The 21,080-nt window shown below is 45.5% G+C and overlaps 1 protein-coding gene across 19 annotated transcripts in view; it reads right to left on the bottom strand.

Moving 5' to 3' along the window:
• Positions 1–21,080, bottom strand: part of KALRN (kalirin RhoGEF kinase) — a 615,365-nt gene that overhangs the window by 195,920 nt on the left and 398,365 nt on the right. For all 19 annotated transcript variants that reach the window (XM_033132405.1, XM_033132467.1, XM_033132483.1 and 16 more), the window contains exons 26-33: positions 20,718–20,787; positions 17,789–17,878; positions 12,694–12,786; positions 7,722–7,833; positions 5,825–6,015; positions 5,285–5,386; positions 3,813–3,955; positions 763–865 (exon numbers count right to left, since the gene is read on the bottom strand). In XM_033132405.1, the coding sequence (XP_032988296.1) occupies positions 763–865; positions 3,813–3,955; positions 5,285–5,386; positions 5,825–6,015; positions 7,722–7,833; positions 12,694–12,786; positions 17,789–17,878; positions 20,718–20,787 (904 nt within the window). The remainder of the gene's footprint in view (positions 1–762; positions 866–3,812; positions 3,956–5,284; positions 5,387–5,824; positions 6,016–7,721; positions 7,834–12,693; positions 12,787–17,788; positions 17,879–20,717; positions 20,788–21,080) is intronic.

The raw sequence follows: 21,080 nt of genomic DNA, 5'->3' as shown, positions 1-21,080 counted from the left end.
GCCTTGCCGTGTCCCTGATGCGAATTCAGACAGTTGAATTCTTCCCCTAGCTTCAGCAGGTGCACTGAGTCTTGGCTACTGTCTTCTTTCTTTCACTCCCCATCAGAGCTCCTAACTTTTGTTTACTTGCTCCAAAATGTAAGAGAGCCAGCAATCCGGCTTTCTCGCGAGACTACTACATCCCTACCTGCTGCTTCATGTACCGCTTCCTGGTCCTCGGCCCCTCAGGAACTGAGCCCCAATACCTGGCCAGAGGAAGACACCATTTCTACTGGAGCCCGTTTGGCTAGGAGGCGCCTACCAACCAGCATCTCTCTGTGGCCATTTCCCAAATCATTGGTCATGGTCTAACTTTGAGATGAGCCCATTCAAATCACTGTAACTAGGAGCCAATCACAGCCACTGAGGTCTCAGGAAGCTACCCCAGCCTCAGCAGCCTGAGTTCCAGCCTCCCAGAAGGCAGAGCGGCCCAAGCAGCCCAGATGGGGCATCTCAGAAGGCGAGGAGACCCAGACTCTCTCACTCTTCATTCTCGCCACTTCTGCTGAACTCACAACAGGAGAGGTCTGGCTGACTGCCCCAGTCGCTGTCCCCTCTGACAAGATCTCCACATGTCACATAGCTCCTTCAGCCCTACAAAGAGACCACCGGCTTCTGAGGTCAGGCTCCAGAGTGGGAGAAATTCCTCGGGGGAATAACTCTGCAGGGGTGGTTAAGCCAACAAGAAGTTCTCGGGGAAGGTAGGAAGGGGCACTGTCCTACCTTGTCACTGTCCACTGTGTTCTGAGATGTCCTAGAGGCAATGGAGATGGTGTCTGGCTGGCTGCTTCCATCCCCCTGGCTGTCAACATCCTCCACTCCATCCCTGCAGGAAGAAGAGGAAAAACACAGGGGTGGGGGTGGGGGGAACCACTGTGGGTTTAGAGCACACAGGACTTCCAGCTGGGCTGGCAGAGCAGAGCCTCAGCACTTTCTAGCAGGGATTTGTCTAAAATGATCCCACTACAGGGAGCAGCGCTAAGTGATTTGCGATGATGTCAGAGGGGGCAATTATTTAATTATTTACTCCTTTGTACCAGGAAAGGGTCTATAATAGGCAGTAAGGAGGCACATCCTACTCAGGACCTAGGTTTCGTCCCAGCTGGCTCATCTCCAACAACCCCAGAATTCAGGGTATTCACACAGTTCTTGTGCATCCTGTAACAGGATGGGGGTTGGTTTACAGCTAGCCTATGAAGAAAACAGAACGATAAGATGTTTCTTTTTTGACTTGTGTTTCTTTTTTGACTTGTGTTTTCTTTGCTCAAGAAAAAGGAGTGGGGTATTTTCTCCAGGGAAGTCCCTGATGTTGGGCCCTCAACTCCTGGGTGTCGAGGAGGAGTTTACTGCCTTCGTTTTGGTGGGTCTGGTTGATCTCACGCTTATTTATGATGACTTCTTATAAATACAGAAGGCCAGGCATCTTCTCAAAGACAGGAGAACAGTCACAGATTCCACAGCAGCTTTTGAGACAGCTGTGTTCCTGAGCGTCTGATAAGACAGTCTCCCAAGAGCACTCGTGGCGTTTGGACCCCTTCCTGGGCTCCTGAGCCGTCCAGCTGTCCCACAGGAACCAGCTGAAGGCTCTCCTTCAGCTCTCCAATCCTGCACTGCACCCATAGCTAGGGCCTGGGGAGATTAGATGTCTGGGAACTGATAAAGGCTGAATGGTCTCTGTGCCAGGAAAAACTGGAGGAGGTGTGGTCAGGGTTTGGACAGGTTAGCACAAGGAAGGACAGCTCTTCCCATGGAGGCTTTCATGAAAGTCACAGCCCTGATGCTGCGTATGGAAGAGGCCTGGCTTTAAAGGGAAGGGGAACTCGCTGCCTGAGAACGTTACCACACGGGCAAAATAGCCCCTATATTGATGCTGCCTCACAGAGTCTAAACGATGACCTCTGGTGCATGTGAGTGTACGTGGACATGTGTGTACATGTATGCATTCATGTGATGTGTCTGCATATACACATGCCCACTAGTCATAAAGAGTGTTTTCTCCGGGGACATCTCTCAGTCAGCTGCTCTCTCACCACCACCTGTGGGCTTGGAAAATGCCAACTTGTTTTAATAACGTAAGCCGCACATTTGTAGAAATGAAAATCTGCTGCAGAAAGAAATTATGTGATGCATTTCAAAACCAAAAATAAAGGGCTTTTAGATCATCTGTTGTTTTAGATTTCTGGGCCACTGCTGCCCACCATTTAGTTGAGAGTTGGCTGTCCTCTCTGCTGCCCACTATTCTGACCCATGGCAGGCCCTTCTGGGCCATTCCAGATGAAGCCCGTTCTGGGGGCTGTGGGGAACCCGTCCAGGAGTGTGGGTAGTATCCCCCGAGCCAATCCACTCCGCCACAAACTCTGTCCCCAGATCCAGGAAGCCAAGCTAATGGAATTGTAGACTGCCTGGTTGTTCTCTGGAGTCTGCCAAGGCTTCACAGGACAGTGACAGAGAAAAGGTGGAAGGCATATCCAAGATATGGACCCATGTTCTAGAGATGCTCAAACTCTCTTACTGTAGAAAGAAATGGCTCTTAATGAGTCATTCCGGCCATGGCCATGGACATTCAGTTCTTTATGCCCATTCCATTCTGTCTGCTTTATTAAAGCAGGGGCTTCCTGCAGTATGGTCTGTCTCTAGTGCTAAACCAAGCGTACCCCTTCCCTGGACTCTGGACATAGGTAACTGAAATAAAAATAACTCCTCCCCCAGTACGGTCATGATGTCTCCTTCCAGCACAGAGAGGTGACCTTATCCCGGCCGTGCACGTTGGGTCTCCTGCCCCGCGGAGGGCTCTCTCTCTACCTTAGTCACACCCTTCTTTTGGCTACCAGCTCCCTCTGGGCTGCTTCTCTACAGGCCCTGCAGTGGCTCCCCAGCCTGCGCGTCCTGGTTGGGGCAAAAAGGTCAACCAAATCTGCTGGCTTTATTCCGTTCATGAACAAGGGAGGAGAGGAGAGCCTCTTACCTACCACCAATGACCACCACCACCGTATCTCTGGTTTCTGTTATTTATTTTCCAAAACGGACATGACGTGTTTGTATGCTTTCTTTTGAAGTGCCCTCCAAAAGAGTTGTTGCAAGTGATTGCCACATGGAGACTTGAGAAAGAAATACTTAAGAAGTCATCCACTGGACTAAGGAAAACTGGGATTCAGAAGGGCCTAGAGAGAGGACGATACCCAAAAAAAGTCCTCCTCTGCATGATCACATTGTTTATCTCAGGTGAATGACGGTGAGGACTGTGGGGATTGGCAGTTAAGAGCTGAAACGATCAATCCACCATACCACTCCTCCTGCACTGCCGCACACAGAGCCCTTTCACTGTCGAACTGGTCCACAGAGCTCCCCGTTCACGGCCCGCCTCCTTCCCAAAGCCTTCCCCCGACTCTCCACGCTAGTGCTCAGCTACAGTCCTCTCTTTTTGAATTCTTACAGGCTTTACTGTTCCTATAGATGGTACGGATTCTTCTTGTCTAACTAATCCACGTGTGAGACATGACTCTTAGATGGTCGTTGAGGGAACAGACTCATCTCACACTTCCTTTTATCTTCTTCTAGCACCTTGTAGAGTGTCTAGCAAATGAGAGGTGCTCAATGAAGCCCTGCTGAGTCGAACTGACAGTCCGGTAAGATGCTTCCAGAGGAGGTAACTCATTTAGGTAACTCGGTGGGGCTCCACGTGCAGAGTGCACCACCCCTGTGGAAGCAAAGGTTCACCCCACTCCCACTCCCAGAAGCATGTGAGGCAGTGCTGGGGGAGAAACACTGGTTACCTCTTACTATTGTTCCTCTGTTTAGCTGGTGTTTTGGGGAGCTGAATTGGCTCCTTTAAAGCTCCTTTCAGGTGAATGATCCTTTCTTGAATCACTTCACGTATGTTCTTGATCCACTCCTGCTTGGTTTCTATGTTGGAAGCCTGGAGAGCCACAGGGAGAAAGAGTGAGAACCCCATCTCCCTTCACCCTGCTAAAACAGTCCTCAACCCTCCTCTTGCAGGCCTAGTCCACTACTCTTAAGATACCAAATGTTTGAGGAGTTTATTTATCATTTTACACTTATGACTCTTCAACCCCCAGGATATGCTTCTCCAACTCCTAAAACAGAGCTATGACCTCAAGACTCAATGTAGACTGGAACAGGGGTGATTTTGAAAGTATTTAATAGTCTGTAAGGCACTGACCAATACTGATAGCTGCCCTGGGCTTGGAGCAGTACCCACTGGGCCAGGGATTAATCCTTTGCTGACTAGATTCTCTTGAGGTCTGGAAAGCACTGGGAGGGGCAGTGGGGGCATCTGAAGGCAACTGGTATGGATACACATCAGGATGTTCAACATCTAGTATCGCGACAGAGGCTGTACTGACTGGAAGTCAGTTGTAGGATTTTAGCCTGGTAAACCTGCTCGTTGAAGGCATTGCTCCCATTCCATGAATATCCCATGTGTCTTTGTGGAATATTTTTCAGGTAATTCTGCCTCATGACAGGTAGCAGCTATGCTGGCAATTCAAAGTCAAGGCGTGTGAAGCTTTTGTCAGGGTTGGACTATCTTTCCCTTGGAGATGGGCACTTCCCTGACAAGCAAGTGACGGGTGGATCTCTTCTCAGGATCTGCAGGATCTTTTCTCGGTTAGACTAACCTTACCACAGGCACTAACTCAGTTCGTTGGTCGCGTGCGCTCTGGAGAGCTGAAATGACTCCTTAAGATGTCATCTGCTGAAAGGCCCTTTCTTAACACTCCGCTCAATCAGCATAGTTCCTACACTGGTATAAGTCACTAAAGCTTCTAGAACATAAGTTCCCAGAGGCTAGGGTCCATATCTTATATGTAGCTATCCCCACAGCACTGAGCCGAATACCTTATGTGTGCAAGGTATTCAGGAAAAAATGTTCAATAAATGTGGAGCAAATTGAGGTGCCTTTGGTCAAAGGGTCAATTGTTGTCCTTGACATTGAAGGGGACATATGGACAAAACATCTCTAAGTGGGCCCTGCTGAGGAAGCCCAATAAGCCATTGCCTGCCTTCTTCACTCCACGCTCATACGGACTTAGGAAACCACTGATCTTTGAGATGTCCAGTCTCCTTTCACGACAGAATTTGCTTCGCAATATCCATGTGACGCTGCTCTTCCCAAGACAAGCCCAGTGGCTCAGGGGAATCTCCAGACCGCAGCTCTTAGGTGTAAGGTGCCCACGTCCCTCCACCCCCAACCTGGGTCGTATGCCCAGCACAGAGCAGTACTTACTTTCAGCACGGTTTTATTGTCTGAGGATGGGGTGCGCCCAGACCACAGGGCGAATTTGCAGGGATCTCCCTCTACGTGTTCCGTCACACCCAGCTCTGAGGTCTGTAGACAGGAAATGCCTGTGAGAGGCGGGGAAGGGGAGGGCAGTGGGGAAACTTAGGGCTGGGGTGGGAAGGGAAAGGCAACAAAGAGGAGAGGACCGAGGGAGGGGCTTCTGTCAATCAAACTTAAATAGACTGGATATTTTGTTCATCTACCCAGGATGAAAGGAACTACAGGCACGTGCCTGATTAGCAGGTAGCAGGGAGGGAAGGTGAAGAGGGAGGTGCTAAAAGCAAACAGGAAGAAGAATTGTGAACTCTAAAATGTAGAACTGGGAGTTGAGCAGGGGAGCTTTCCAAATAGGAGGTACTTTCATTTGTCCAGGCTGGATTTGGTGTGGCGCCAGGGGGAGAGATGAGCGGAGTGGTCAAGATCCCTTCCTGCCCACGGGTTCCATGAAAACAGGGAGGCTTGTCTTACCCCACCTGCCCCACCTACCAGTAGCTTGTTCTTGTAAACATATTTCGTGTGTCCTGAAGAGTCTTTGATCTCCTTGCTAAAAACCAAGGAGATCTCAAAGAGGAACAAGTGCCGCTCCCGCCCCTTCCGGATCAGCGACTTCGGGTCCCACACTTGAAAGGCATCCTGGAGAATCAGCTCCCCTTGCACGTCTAGGTTCTCGTCGAACCCTGAAAAATACCCATTTCCACCCTGTGGAGTTTCTCTCGCACCACATCCATGCTCCACTCCCCGCCCGGAGGAAGGTCTCCTGACTGTGGGCCCTCAGCTCCCACAGCGCTTCCTCACTTGGCTGGTTGTGAGACTCCTGAAGACTTAGAGACACGGCTCTGCAGAACAAGAATCAGACCCCCTTCCTGCACCAGCTCTCCCACATGTAACCAGAACTAGTGGCATCTCCTGGTCCTATGCAACCTCCTCCTGCAAAGGCCAACTCTCCACACATCTTCCTCCACAGCTCCCCACTGCCCCTGACTCAGAGCTCGGAGTGACGCCGAGGACAACCACTGGCAGATTGAGTGCCCTTGACTGCCCTTGATTTGTCGTTGCTCTATTTCTTATATCCCATTTCCTAGGACTCTTCCCTGTGATTGCTCCTATACAGTGTGGTGCACGACCCTTCAACAGTTTACATTTATGCCACTTTAAACCTTTACCAGAGGTTCTGAAACTGTAGTGTGCCTAAGAATCACCAGGAGAGCTTGTGAGAACACAGATTTTTGTTTAGCCATCACTCCCCAAGAGAGAGACGTGGGGTGGAGCCCATGAATTTGAACTTCTGACAAGCTTCCCAGGTTTTGCTGCTGGTGGTCCCCAGACCATACTTGGAGTATCTAGATCCAGAATACAGGTCAGAGACAGGCTAGAGGAGAAGGGTACACCCAAGGGTGGGGGTGGGGGTGAGGATCAGGTGCAAACAGAAAAGAAAGGAGTGGAGAAATTGTAACAACAGAAATACGAGTATGTTCAGATGGTTAGTGTTCAGTCTGGAGAAGGTAACCAGGACTCCTCTGCATATAGAATTGGGGCTTGCTTGCTAAGGGTGGCCCAGGAAGTACTGAGACCAGACCAAGTTTCTTAGATGGAGGTGGGGGTGGAGAGGGGAGGTGATGGGGGAGAAAGAGCCCACAAGAGAAAAAACAGCCCACAGGTTTGTGTATTTACAACGGAGTACACTTATCTTTCTTAACACCTGTTTGCCAGCCCAGACTGGAATGAGTCAACTCATCCAACAACTTCCATCCCAATATAACTGCTCTGCCCATTTGTTTTTCAGTGTTAAGAGCACTTTATTGGAGTCTCATTCTACCAGGTTTCTGGGCCCCAAGAACGTGCTTCCAGCAGGATGAAGTCCTATCAGGTTCACCTTCTAGGAATGGCAAGAGTGGTTGCATACCAGTGTGAATATACCTAATGCCACTGAACTGTACACTTAAAGATGGCTATTATGGTAAACTTTATTTCATGTGTATCTCACTGCGATAAAAAAAGAAGGGCCTAAGGCTAAAGATGGTGTGTGCACGCGTGCACGTGTGCAAGATTTGTACTTATTCTGATGACAAAGGCAATGCAAATGCCATACAGATGAACAGGACTGCTGCGAGGGTTCTAGCACATTTACAGAAAGGATTATGGCTTGTCCAAGGCTACCTCACAGGCAGCAAATTGTCCATAGGCCTGGTCCTATGTGGAGGCGAGAGTTAGCTGAGCTGGCCCCTGAGAAGCTCCTCTCACCTCCCGAGTACCTGTTAACAACTTGCTATTTCTCCTGTCTTCCAGCCTTGCCCCTTCCCTGCCATCATGCCTTCCTACCACGCAAGCTCTCTGTTCGTAAGAAAGGAGGAGGCTCCCCCAGGAAGGGTGAGAAGACCGCTACCTTCCAGCATGCTGACATGCATGGCGTCATTAGCTTTCTTTGGGACACTGAGCATCACCTCCAGGCCATCCTTGAGTTCCCCTTTTCCTTCTTCACAGCAAGTTAGAAGTTCCTAGGAAAAAAGTCCAGGCACAATTAGAACCATTTCCCACAGCTTCCCCACCCGCTCACCACCTAACCCATCAAGGCAGTTATACACCAGCTTCATTCTCTATAACTGTTCCCTTTAGCCTATAAGAAAAGTGGGGCGGGATGGGGAGTTACCACCCAAGAATTCAACCACAATTTTTTCCCCAACTGAGCTTTCTCAGATCAATCTAATCCAAACGGACTCAATGCCATCTAATTTCCGAAAGGGCAGACACCAGAAGTCAGCAACTAGGGCACTGGCTGTCACTCGACTGCCCCCTGGGAGAAGGGAATACCCCTGGCAAAGCTCTCGAACAGAGGTGCGGTACTATGGAATCATGAAGAGAAGCAAGGGTGTGAAAAGAACGCACAGCACTCATGTATCACTGCCTGCCTATTGCTAGCGCCACTTGGATTTACACACCGCTACTTCTGGAATGCTGACGTCCAGCACACTGGGAGCAATCCGGGGTCACAGACCTTATAGGTTTGTAGCATTTCAGAGTTATAAAAGATTTTTACATCATATGGATCAGGAGATCCTAACCTGGGGCCGACAGATAGGATGTTGGACTATTCCTTTCATTGTTGGATGAGCAAACTATGATGAGGAAGGACAGAGATTTTCCCCAGGTTATAGAATTCACTGGAGGCCATGAGGAGCTTGAATCCAGGCCTCCTGAATCCCTGTCCAGTGCTCCATCCACCACGCCAACCCTGTCTCCTCCATGCCCTCTCTTTTACTTCCTCATTGGAGACTGGGTCATTACCATCGCCATAAAAGTTATATAGTATCTGGCTGATGGAGAAAAGATCATTTCCAACTACCTTACGAATCAAAAAGACCATATGGGTCAATTTGACCCAAACCAGAAAAATGCTAGCTTCCGTTTTTCTTATGAGAGTTCCTGTATCTTGCTCACTTTGACACTGGGAGGGAAATAGTTAAGCAACAGATCTGCAATCCATACTCTTTCCTTAGCGGGGTTTAGGAAGGGGGAAGGCAGGGAATGGGTGAATGCGTGGGGATGTACTTCCAGGAAAGAGAGAAGCTGACCGGATCAAACCTTGTAAACATGCTAATGACTGACAACCTGGTGAATAAACTAATGGTACTTGCTAGCAGGAGAGTCCATATCTATGGAATGCTTTTAGTAGGCTATATCTGGCCTGTCTATCTAGGATTTCTTATTGTAAAACAAAGCGGGAATCCGTGGCTTTAGGAGCATGGCTCCCTGGAAAGTATCACATAAGCTATGCAACTATTTCAGTAAAAGTGAGTACATTTCGTGACCAAATTGGCTCTCTTTAGGGTGATACATGCAACATACATCCTTTAGAAACCTGGTATATTAATCTGGGCCATAGCACATCCTGATGCTGTAGGAAAGGAGTTGGAGCTGTTGGAAGTCCTAGATTTCTCCCTGTTTCACCTTTACCTTGAGATTATTTGGATTCTTGAAATTAGAGTCATGAGCCCTTTAACGACAGGGATTTGTTCTGTGAAATGCACCGTTAGGCGATTTCATCATGCGAACATCACAGAGTGCACTTCCACAAACCTAGACGGTATAGCCTGCTATACACCTGGGCTGTATGGCCTATTGCTCTTAGGCTACCAGTCTGTACAGCTCGTTACTGTGCCAAACAACACAAGGTTAAACTAAGCACAGGGAAAAGGATGCAATTCAGAGATGGGGTAAACTCAAGACGTATTAGGCTTTGGCTGGTGTAACATGGCATACTGTCTGTCTTACAGTAAATGTTTTTTATAAGTAGAAAGAGTACGCTCTAAAATAATGATAAAAAGTACAGTATATACATATATAAGCCCGTAACATAGTCGTTTACTGTCATTATCAAGCATTATGCACTGTACATAATTGCATGTGCTGTATTTTTATATGACTGGAAATGCAGCAGGATTGTTTGTGCCAGCATCACCACACCACGAGTAATGGGTTGTGCTATGACACGATGGCTACACCATCACTAGGTGGTAGGAATTTTTCAGCTCCATTATACTCTTATGGGAACATCATCATGTATGTGGTCCGTTGTTGACCAAAATGTCATTATGTAGAAGATGACTATATCTTTACGCTTGGTAAGATATCTGATTAGTGAACATCTGATATGAAAATCTAATCCTTTGTGTATCTTGGATATATTCCATATGAAGAAGGGAGACATGAGCACCCACAGAGGAGGTAAAACGTCCAGAGCACATGGGATTGGTTCTCAGCTCTGTCCTTGGTAACAATCAGCGTAATGGTGTCATAGTTCAGAAAGTTGCACTTACTTCTGCTACCTGAAGTTCCCTGATTCTTCCCACTCCTTTCCTAATTTTAACCCTCCCTACCTTGTTTTCATACATCATCAAAGGAATTTCTAGGCAGAAACATAAGAGAGAAATAAGAAATATGCCTTAGTTTACAACAGAAAACACCAATGAGTTTAACGCCCATAGCGATTTGGCAAGCCTACTAATCAATCAGTAAGGCCGATCAGTTCTCCTCAGATCCTTCCTTGCTACAGTTTACGATAAAGAGAAGGCTGCACATTTAATTTACACTCCAGAAAGATAGCTGTAGAGATTTACGTGAAGAATATTGAACATTCTAAATGATATATAGTTCTTTTTCTTTCACGTGACACCTAAATGGAGGAACCTCAGAGGATACTGATAATTAAATATCAGTTTATTTGGAATAAAACTGACTTTAATGAGAAAATAAATCCCATATTATTTATTTATAGTAAAAGCTCAGCAAACTATTTCTTTTACTCAGCAGACACTCTGCTACCAACACATGTAAAAGAGGCCAAAATTATCTTCAATCTTTTTTCCAACAACTCCACGCCCTCTCCACAACCAAATTCCCACTACTTTATATTTTTACCCCTCTCAGTTACCTGTACAGTCATCTCTTCCTAAAACATTCAAGACAAAATGAAGGCCCAGCGCCTTCCCCTCCATCTGTCTAAAGCAAACCCCAGGACAGCCTGTCCATTCTCCACTTCCCTCCCTTGTTCCCAAAAATCAATCCTAGCAAGCTCAGTTTTACGGGATTAAAAGGGAGAAGTGAAAAGCTGTATTTTTCTTAGAACTACATCTTAATTGATTTAAGACATTGGTAGTATGGATTGGAGTGTTTTCTTCTTTTTTGTAATTCACAAATAATTCACCAATTCCCAAAAAGGCTTTAAGGATACTTAAATTAAAACAAAACAAAACAAAATACATACAAACGTGAAAATAAAATTTAAAAACCTCTGGCATAAGAAAAATCACTTAGCAGTGTCAAGCACTACGTGGGATAGGGAAGGAGAGGATAATTACACACAGTAATCTGGGCTAAGGAGAAAGTAGTGTAAGTAACCACAGAACTCAGTGCTAGCTATCTGACAGTCAAAGGCAAAGAAGCATCTAAAGCTCTTGCAATTAAAGGTAGAAAGCACACCCATTTTTTTAGGAGAGAGCACCCCACCCCCATGCCCTACTCTGAGATCTTATGAGAATTGTGAGTCTTTACGTAAGAAGCTTCAAAACACAAAGAGGATGGCAGCTTCAAAAGCGGTTCTGCCAAAACAACGAGACGTCCTGCACATTATTTCTCACACTCCTCCGTAAAGGCCAAGGGCATGACGCGGCATGGGAATTCTCTAAGTCATTTCTGCAGGGACAGAGGACTCGAGCACCTGGGAGCAGACGCCCATAGTCTCTTCTTGGAGGCAGGAGGGAGGTTTGACAAAGGAGGCTGACGGAGAAGGATGGTGCAGGGCCCCGGCATGACCCAGAGGCCTAAAGAAAGGTCCAGGGCACAGGTTCACTGCTGCCCCGACTCTGCGCATCACAAGCACTAAGCCGGGAGACCCCGGGGACCAGGTCAGTGGGCACATTCCGGAGTGACTAGAAACCGAGATTTGAAACCAGACTATTTCCCAGGTTTAGTGAAGCTAGACTACGTGAGATTCTGCAAGCACCTCTAAACATGAGCTGAATTTCACCAGATTTTTCTCTGGAACTGTACTACTTATTACATGCCTATCGTAACCCTTTGCATAGGAGGAGCAACCAGCAAAACATTCAAACTTAAGGAAAACTCTACTCTTACACGTCGGGAAGTAATACAGACAGAAGCTACGTAACTGTCTATAAAGTAATTTCCCAGGCTTTCAGTGGGCAAATGTCCTATTTTTCAGACTGTTACAGTATCCTTCTCTGAGAACAATCAGCCCAAATTACTTATCATTTTACATAATTTCATTATTTGACTTTAAAGGATTTCGGAGAAAATCCAAATCTGGTTGGCTCCAGAAGGCAGGGGATACTATAGACACAAGAATGACATTGTGTTTTAATATGCAGTCTTTGACTGTTTTCTCTCAAAAACCTCATAATGGTGACAAACAGAGATTAATCAATGGTAGGTGCCAGCTGAGCACTGCCCACGCAGACTGGCACTGCCCCTAAGACCTTGACCCCTGATCTTAACAGAAGCAGGGGCCATCGGGAGGAATCTGCCCCCGAGAGAAGCTCTAAGGACCAGCCAGTGCCTGGAGTGGCAGTTCCTAAGCGTTGTGCAGTGGTGGATGAGTGTGAAAATAGTCACGACCTGTTCCTGCTTCCATTTCTCTTCTTTCCCCCAATGAATGGAATTTCCTGTGATAGGACAGATATGCAGTCTGGAGCAGGCAATGCCAGTGTGGATTCATCTCTGAAGCTTTGCTCTAGGTAAAGGGAAGGTCTTAAGGTGGAGGCTTTCCCATCCTTGGGCAGAGCTGGGACTCCCTGGGCCTGGGCAGTAGTTGGGGGTGACACAGAGGGGAGGGGAGGTACCTTCAGGAGCAGTTGGTATTTGGTGATTCTCTGGACAGGCTTAATTAAGTAGGAAGAGATGGAGTTGGCCAGACCATGCCGCTGCTGAATTTCCTACAGGGATGAAAACAGGTACCATTAGACACGGAGGGGCATGTGTATGTGTGTGTTACAGGAGGAGGCAGGCAGGGTAAGAAGAGAGGAGGAAAGAAACAATAGTAGACAATTATGAGAAACTGTTCTTTGATGGGGAAAGGGGGGTAGAAAGAGAAACAAGAAAGGCCAAGTTGCATATATAAATAGAAAAAAAAGGAGAGATGGTGAAAGAGGAGAAGCTTTGGGGAAAGAAAGCAGATTTGTGAAACAGAAATGGAACTTAAGAAGAAATGGAGAAAGACAAAAGTAGAAAAAGAAAGTGATGAGGTGAGGAACAGACAGAAGGGCAAGGAGAGGTAAAGACGTAGAAGTGAAAGGAAATAAACCCAGAATGGAGGAAATGAAAGGAGGATAAAAGAGAAGGTGAGCATGCAGGGAAGGCAGAGAGTGAGGCTTTGATTTCTATTCTGATGGCTCCTGAGTCTTTAGCATCTGCCCGCAGCTGTCTTCTTACAATGCACAAGGATAGATCTCTTTTCCCATCCCTCTTCTCTTTAAATTCAACACATCCTGTCCTAGAATCGCCACTTTTTCCTTATCACATTTTCAGTGTGATCAGTGGTACCTCCCTCATTCTTCAGGTCTGCTGAGTTGGAAACTGTGGAGTCATTTTCAATTGTTTTCCTTCTGTTACCCCTGACCACAAGGAAAGACACATCTTTCCCATCCATTTTCACTGACACTACCCATCATTCATGTCCAGGATAAGACCGTGGCCTCCCGATGGTGGCTGTGCCTGTCGTCTCTCACTGTAGTCCATTCTCTATCTTCCATTCCCAAGACTGAGGCGCTTATGAGGGTAAGAGAAGGGTACATTTTATTCCCGTCCTTCAAATACCTCATACTCTAGGTAGCTGAGAATACTCACACACATAAAATAGAGAGCCAAAAAGGACACCAGAAAGTGTTCTTATTGCTTATGGCCAGTGAGACTAGAGAGGAGTCCCTGGGCCCAGAAGTAGTCATCAATAGTTTTATAGAGACAAAGCCTTCAGCTGGGGCTTAGAGGACAGGTAGGGGTGTGGAGTGGGAAGGTGGAAGAATGGAACTCTATAGAGCAGGGGAGTCCAAACTTTTTTCAACGTTTTTCACCAAGGCCATATGTGGTAAAATACACAAACAGCCGGGCCACTCACTGGAGGTGAAGTACGTATTGCCTCACCTGGTTTATTTAAGTAAACTAAATATATTTTTGGAATTTGCTGCGGGCCAATTAACAATGGATTGCGGGCCGCAGTTGGCCCGCGGGCCGCAGTTTGGACACCCCTGCTATAGAGGGAAAACATAGAAAACAAAATGCACAGGAAATAGTCATTGTGCATTTAGAGGGTAACAAGGACTGTGCCTGAACATCTAGATTCTAGAAAAAGTGAAAAATACAGTTAGATAAGCAAGATGTATTTAGGTCATTGATGGGGTTGAGCTAGAATGAAAAATAGGATTTGATGGTGAGCTTCTCAATGGTAAAGTACGAAACATCTTAAATAGAAGAAAAACATGACGAAAGCAATGTTTCAAAAAGAGTAATATAAGCCTAATAGCAACATAGCGGGTGGAGGCTGGGAAATAGAGACAGACCAGTCATGTTACCTATAAAAGCCCAAGTGTGTAAACCTAGTTACCATGTGATCCAGCAATTCCACTCCTAGGTATATACCCAAGAGAAATGAAAACATGTGTCCACACAAAAACTTGTATACAAGGTTTATAGCACTATTATTAGTAATAGTGAAAAGGTGGATACAACCCAAATGTCCACCATTGATGAATGGAAAAACAAAATGTGGCCTATCCATACAATGGAATACAATTTGGACACAAAAAGGAACGAAGTACTGAGACATGCTACAACATAGATAAAACCCTGAAAACATGTGAAAGAAGTCAGTCACAAAGGAACACATACGATTCCATTTTTATGAAATGTCCAGAATAGGCAAATTTATATAGAGAGAAAATAGATCACTGGTTGCTTAGGGCTGGGAGAGCAGGGCTGGGGGATGAGGTGTGTGTGGGGGGTGGTGATAGCTAAAGGGTGTAGGGTTGCTTTCTGAGGTGATGAAAATATTCTAAAATTGACTGTGGGGATGGTTGCGCATACCTGTGAATATGCTAAAACCATAATCTAGATCTATACATCTATATCTCCAGGTGTGTGACATGGGAGCTTGCCCTAAGCTAAGACCAGTGAGAATAAAGCACTGGAAAGAATAAATAAAATTTTAAAGTTAGACAAGATAGGACGTGCTATGCCACCATGGAGAAGGGTGAAGAAGGAGTGATAAAAAAAAGAAATTATTCCATTTCCTGTCAATTATCCCAGAAAGTAGCAATTTTCTCATTCTTTTCCCTTTTCCTTAGAGGTGTGTAGTTATAGTAGGACTTGTTCATGGATGCTGGGAAAAACAGCTGGCAGCTTGACTCTCTTTGGGCAAGTGAACATTGTGAGTTCATCTGGGGGCTTTGGCAAGATGGCTCAGGCCATAGGGCACAGTCTTTCTTCTGTGACCAGGTTCCCGGCGCTGGGAAGGCTGCACGTAAAGCAGTGAGGAAAGGGCTGCCTCCAATGGTTACGTCAGCAAACCAAGCTTGCTGACATCACAGCCGACATCACAGCTGACATCACAGCTATCCGACATCACAGCCTCAGTTCTCACATCGGGAGCAGAAAATTCTGGGTCATGTGAATGTGTGGGCCTTTCTAGGACCTCAATTTTCTGTGTTCTCATTACAATAATGGGTAATAAGAGACGACCTTTATTAAGGGTTTATCTCTTTTATAAATGGGGGCCCAGTGTGTAGACCTTGGGCATGGTTTCTAAGCGTAGAACTTAGGGAAACCCGTCTGATGGAATGGAAGAAAGTTACAAAGATTATGCTTTCTGGGAAGCTTTGCGAACCATCAGGAGAGTTTACTGTTTTCCTTCCCCACCTCCAGGACAAGCTCCAGGAACTCCTACTGCACTGGATTTCTGGCTTCCATTGGCCTTCCCAATTAATGTAGAGGCTCATCAAGCACTATGGTGGAAAAGGACGATAGGCAAAATCTAGAAATTGGCAAGAAACAGGAATATGAGGAAGACGGGACGAAAGGCAAGTACAGTCTAATGCCAGACACTGTAATGTGCACAAAATGAATCAGGCAAACCATCAGTCAACCTCAAGGTGGGGAGGTGTGTGCCATAGAAAGGTATACTGTTAACCTGCCAAGTGCTGTATATATAAAAGAGATACAAAATGTAATGCATGCATAGAGAAAGGATTCATGCAGGAAGCAACATTTGACCTTTAAAGGAAAGGAAGGATTCTGAAGAGTGACTTTGTGTGTGTGTGCATGTGTGCATATACCTGCATGGGCAGAGGTCATAATCCATTTCCGGCAAAGAGAGTAGTGTGAGCAAAGATTAGAAAGTAGAACAGTCTAAGGCATGCTCGGAGCACAGGACACATAGAGAACGTTCAGAAAAATGTTAAGTGGGAGATAGACACAGTGCCTTTAAAACTTCAAAAAGACCCTTCGGGATACTGTTGATGAATAATGAACCAGAAATATTTTAAGGAAATACACGATTAAGCAAAGATAATGGCATAGAGTATCCAATACATTCTGATACCAAATTAGAGAAGTACTTTTCTTGGGTTTTCTGTTTTCTCAAATCTAACATCAGCAATTCCAGGTCCATTCCCATATTAACGCTCCATTTTTAAAAATCACCTATGTTTCATTCTGTCTGACTTTCTCCCACTCCAGTGTCATTCTTTCACTGAGCAGTACGATCCTTGTAGAATCATTTCTGTTATGGCAATGTCAGGCCGGGAAGATGGTCAGAGGTTTATTTTGTAAACTGGGGCATGGAAACTGTATTTAAGTATCTATATTCCCCATGGGGCCTAGCATACTACCTTGCATACAGTGGACATTCAAATATTTACGGAAGGAATGAAAGCAGGTAGGCTGGAGGACAGACAGCAAGACGTTAAAAAGTTCTGAAGTTCAAGCTTTGGTCACTTCCGAAATGACGACCAGAATGGCCACCGCTGCTCCCGTCTCTCTCTCACTGAACTTCCCTTTCCCCTCATTTCTTCTCCCTCTTGCTCCTCCCTTGAATCTTGCAACGACCCATTTGGTTCTGTTCCCTTTAGGGCACTCTCTGGGGACACAGATTTACCTTCATTCACCAACAGGACTGGATCCCCATTCAAACCCAACGGCTGTGACGAGGCATATCTACTGTGACTCTTCTCCTGGCCTTCACTGCAGCACAAGTGCTCATACAGCACAAGGCTGCATTAAGCTCACCTGCAAACTTTTAAACCTCTCACCGCCCAGCCAATCAGATCAGAATCTCAGAGGTGGGAAGCAGAATCAGTAGTTTGCAAAGGCCCCCAGGTAATTCCAATGCGTAGCCAAGGTTGAAATAATTGCATGAGACTAGTGATTCTCAAACATCAGTGGGCATCAGTCACCCAACGGGCTCCTTAAACTCAGATTGTTGGGCTCCAGCCCTGGAGATTCGGCTTCAACAGATCTGGAGGGAGGTGTCCAAAATATGCCTGTCTAACAAGTTCTTAGGTGATGCTGACGTGGCTATCTGAGGACCACACTGGGAGAACCCCTGCATTTGAGGGAGCTATGTATGAAGTAGAGGTGAAACATCTTAACACCTGCATCATTGGAGATTGACGACGAGCTCAGGTTGCTGTTGAAGCATGGAGGCAAGTGTGCCTTGTCCAAAATCACAGCACTCGAGATGGGATGGGGTAAAACCAACCAACCAACCAACCAAGCAACCAAACACAGATTTGGTTTTCCTCCCTTGCTTTATCCGTGAGAAAGAGGTTTAGGGTGGCCAGTAAAGAAAAGTGAGGAGCAAAGGATAGTTAAAAAACCATTATCCTAAAGTAGAGAAGCATTTCCTCCTGTGAAACAATGGCTCAAAAACAGAAAATCACAGCTTACGTCAAAGAAGGTGCCTGCATGCTCCAGGATCAGCTGGTTGGAATCAGGTTTGTTTTTACAGTAGGTGACGTACATCTGAAATTTGTCTGCCTAAAAAGAACAAAGACAATAATAGCTCAGCATGCTTTTGTTGCTCCCTTCTGTTGACTATACCTACAGGGTTCAACAAGGGCTGTGCAGTAAAACCCTCAGATGTGGTGTTGCCAGGATTATGTGTGGCAAATGTTCTGGGCTCATCCGGCCGATGCTCCCTTAACAAATTTTGGGAAGCTTTGCTCCTATCAACAGGAGAAAGCTCCCCAAAACTGAACTCATTTTAATACTACTCTGAGCTAGAAAGAATTAGAAAATCCAATTCACATACCATAACGTATTCTGAAGTTGGACAGAATTTATTTAGAGATTATCTATCCGCTTTTTTTGAATTACCTACAAATGTGCTACCCATCTTAAAAAATGACAGCATCTGCTTTAAAAACAAAAATCAAACCATGAAAATGAAATATGATCTCAGAAGTAGATCTGCTTGTACTCCAAATGTCTCCGTGGAGGGTAGTTTGTAGGGTGTGTCAAGGGACTATATGCTGTCATCCCCAATTTCTCAAAAGCAATGATGGGGAGAAAGGAAAGCAGGATGACCCTTTGGGGCAGGGTTTGAACAATGAGTCTTAACCAGATTGTTACTTCAAGTCAAGAACCTTATGGCTTGGTGAAAATTCATTTGTTATTTCTCTCAGGACACTCTGGGTTAGTGGTACACACCCTTTCCACTGGGAAAGGTGTGTATATTTTGGCCACCAAGTACTTTTCCCATTTGTGAAATGCTGCCCATGTTGGTGTCTCCTGAACATTTGGGATATCCGTCCTCTTGTGAGAAAACAGCCTAGATATGCATTAATTAGAGTAGGTTTCATTTATGCAAGCACCTTTCTAAGTGCTATGCCTGTAAACTCATTTGATCCTCATGAGAACCCTATGTAGTGAGTTCTATTACAATCATCCCCATTTTACAGATGTGAATACTGTAGCACAGGTTGGTTAAGCAACTTTAAATTCCCATAGTTAGAAAGCAGTAGAGCCCAGACAAGCTGACATCAAGCTTCTTGGTCATTACCATATATTACAAACAACTTTCTACCCTCTACTCCTGAAATACTCATATGTTAGGATTATGAGACTTAAGAAAATAACCTTGGGATAATTTTTGGCAAAATGTGCACATTTTATGCAATCATCAAAGGTTTTTCTGAAACCAATTTCGGGTTTATGTATTACCCGGGAGGCATTCATCATTTCCTAAGAGATGATAATAAATCATGTTTATGGTTGATTGTAAGGCAAATCCACAAATTTTATGAAACAAGATAAAAAAAAATCCCTTCATTTAATGGCCAATCTTGTTTTTTCTCTACGTTGGCTGTGCAAGGGGTCATATAGTGTTTATCATCATTAATGTGAAGCACTCATATGCATGGGCTTATGTATTTAGAGATAGACAAGGTATTCGCACAAAATGAGATGGCAGTCTGAGATATCCTTAAGAAATGAGCGAGAAGGGCAGCCGGATGGCTCAGTTGGTTAGAGCGCGAGCTCTGAACAGCAGGGTTGCCGGTTTGATTCCCACATGGGCCAATGAGCTGCGCCCTCCACAACTAGATTGAAGACAACGGGCTGCCGCTGAACTTCCGGAGGGGCAGCCAGATGGCTCAGTTGGTTAGAGCATGAGCTTTCAACAAGGTTGCCGGTTCAATTCCCTCATGGGATGGTGGGCTGTGCCCTCTGCAACTAAGATTGAAAACGGCCACTGGACTTGGAGCTGAGCTGCGCCCTCCACAATTAGATTGAAGGACAATGACTTGGAGCTGATGGGCCCTGGAGAAACACACTGTTCCCCAATATTCCCCAATTAAAAAACAAAAAAGAAAGAAAAGAAAACAAGAAATGAGAGAATGTGAGGAAGCAAATGTGAAGGTTTCATGAAAAGAAAGCAACTCAGGTCATGAATTGTGGAAATGACTGTGATATTTATTACATGTCAGGGGACTGACTAGTCAATCTCCTAGTTCATCTGACATGTTTCTATCTATAAAATATAAAACATAACCACAGCCATGCCTATTCCATTGGGCTCTTGAGAGCATAAACTCTTGAATCCCGAAGACATTTTGAAAAGTAATTAGCCCATTTTGAGTGAAAGTTACAACTAGATGATCACTAAATGTTAAAACTCCGGACCCTGGGGAAGAATTTCCATGTTCAGTTGCACTGAGAGTCCTAAGTGAACTTCCCTGGAGATGTCTGCACTCCTATGATGAACCTGAGCTCAGAATCACGTGGCGTGGACATGCTAATGAAGACTGTTTCCATTTATACAATTAGTAATAGGACCTGGTACATTCAGCCCATCGACCCGACCCATAACAATAGCACCAAGAAAGACAATGACTACACACTCATCTTGTAGGTGAGCATTGGAATGGATACCCAAGGAGTCTGCTCTCTATTAAGGAAGAAGATGTAACCCATGGTTTGGTGGTTTGATGGATTCCTAAAGTTCTAATTCCCCAATCCTCGTCTGGGTAAAACCAAACCAAACAAAACAAAACCCAGTGGATGAAGCTGGAGTAGCTCCTCTACCAAGGGTGGTGGCTTGTTCCAATCTCCTGCTATATCCATTTCAGAAAGTGCTTAGGAAACTTAACGGATAGAATGTCTAAGCACTTTTCCCAGAGAGGGCTCTGCTCCCTGGAGGGGAGGGACGGCTTCTCTCAGACCTACTCATGGCCCTTCTCTACAATCCCCGGTCCTATGTTAGAATGTCAGTGTTACCAATCCTCAGGTCAGACACCCAACATCGATGCCATCTGGTACCATCTGTACTTTTGGAAAGCCTGTGGCAGTGGGAGAGGAAGGATTTCAGGGCGCTTACCCAGGTAACAAAGCAGTGTCCCACATCCTCAGGCAGCTGCTCGTACTTCTCCAGCTCTTTGAGGAAGATGCTACAAAGGGAGAGAAAGGCTGCATTAGACACTGTGCACAGTTGCGCCCACCCCCCACAGAGCATTATGCTGAGGCTAACACTACCCTCCGCTATTTACACATGGCTGCTCCACTAAGTGACAATGTGGTGAAGAGTAGTTTAAAATATGTGACAACTAATTGCATTAAAATTTATGTTAGTTAATAATAGTGCTACTTCAAATAATATAATTTCCCTTAGGGGTTTATACTTCTCAAGTTGAAAATAATGAAATATTATACTTACATTGGGCCTTTCATTTTAATAGCAACT

This window comes from Rhinolophus ferrumequinum, chromosome 2, assembly GCF_004115265.2.
Source record: "Rhinolophus ferrumequinum isolate MPI-CBG mRhiFer1 chromosome 2, mRhiFer1_v1.p, whole genome shotgun sequence".
In the NCBI taxonomy this organism is placed as follows: domain Eukaryota; kingdom Metazoa; phylum Chordata; class Mammalia; order Chiroptera; family Rhinolophidae; genus Rhinolophus; species Rhinolophus ferrumequinum.
The sequence above is the reverse complement of the archived record's forward strand: the minus strand, read 5'-3'. Positions and strand labels throughout refer to the sequence as shown.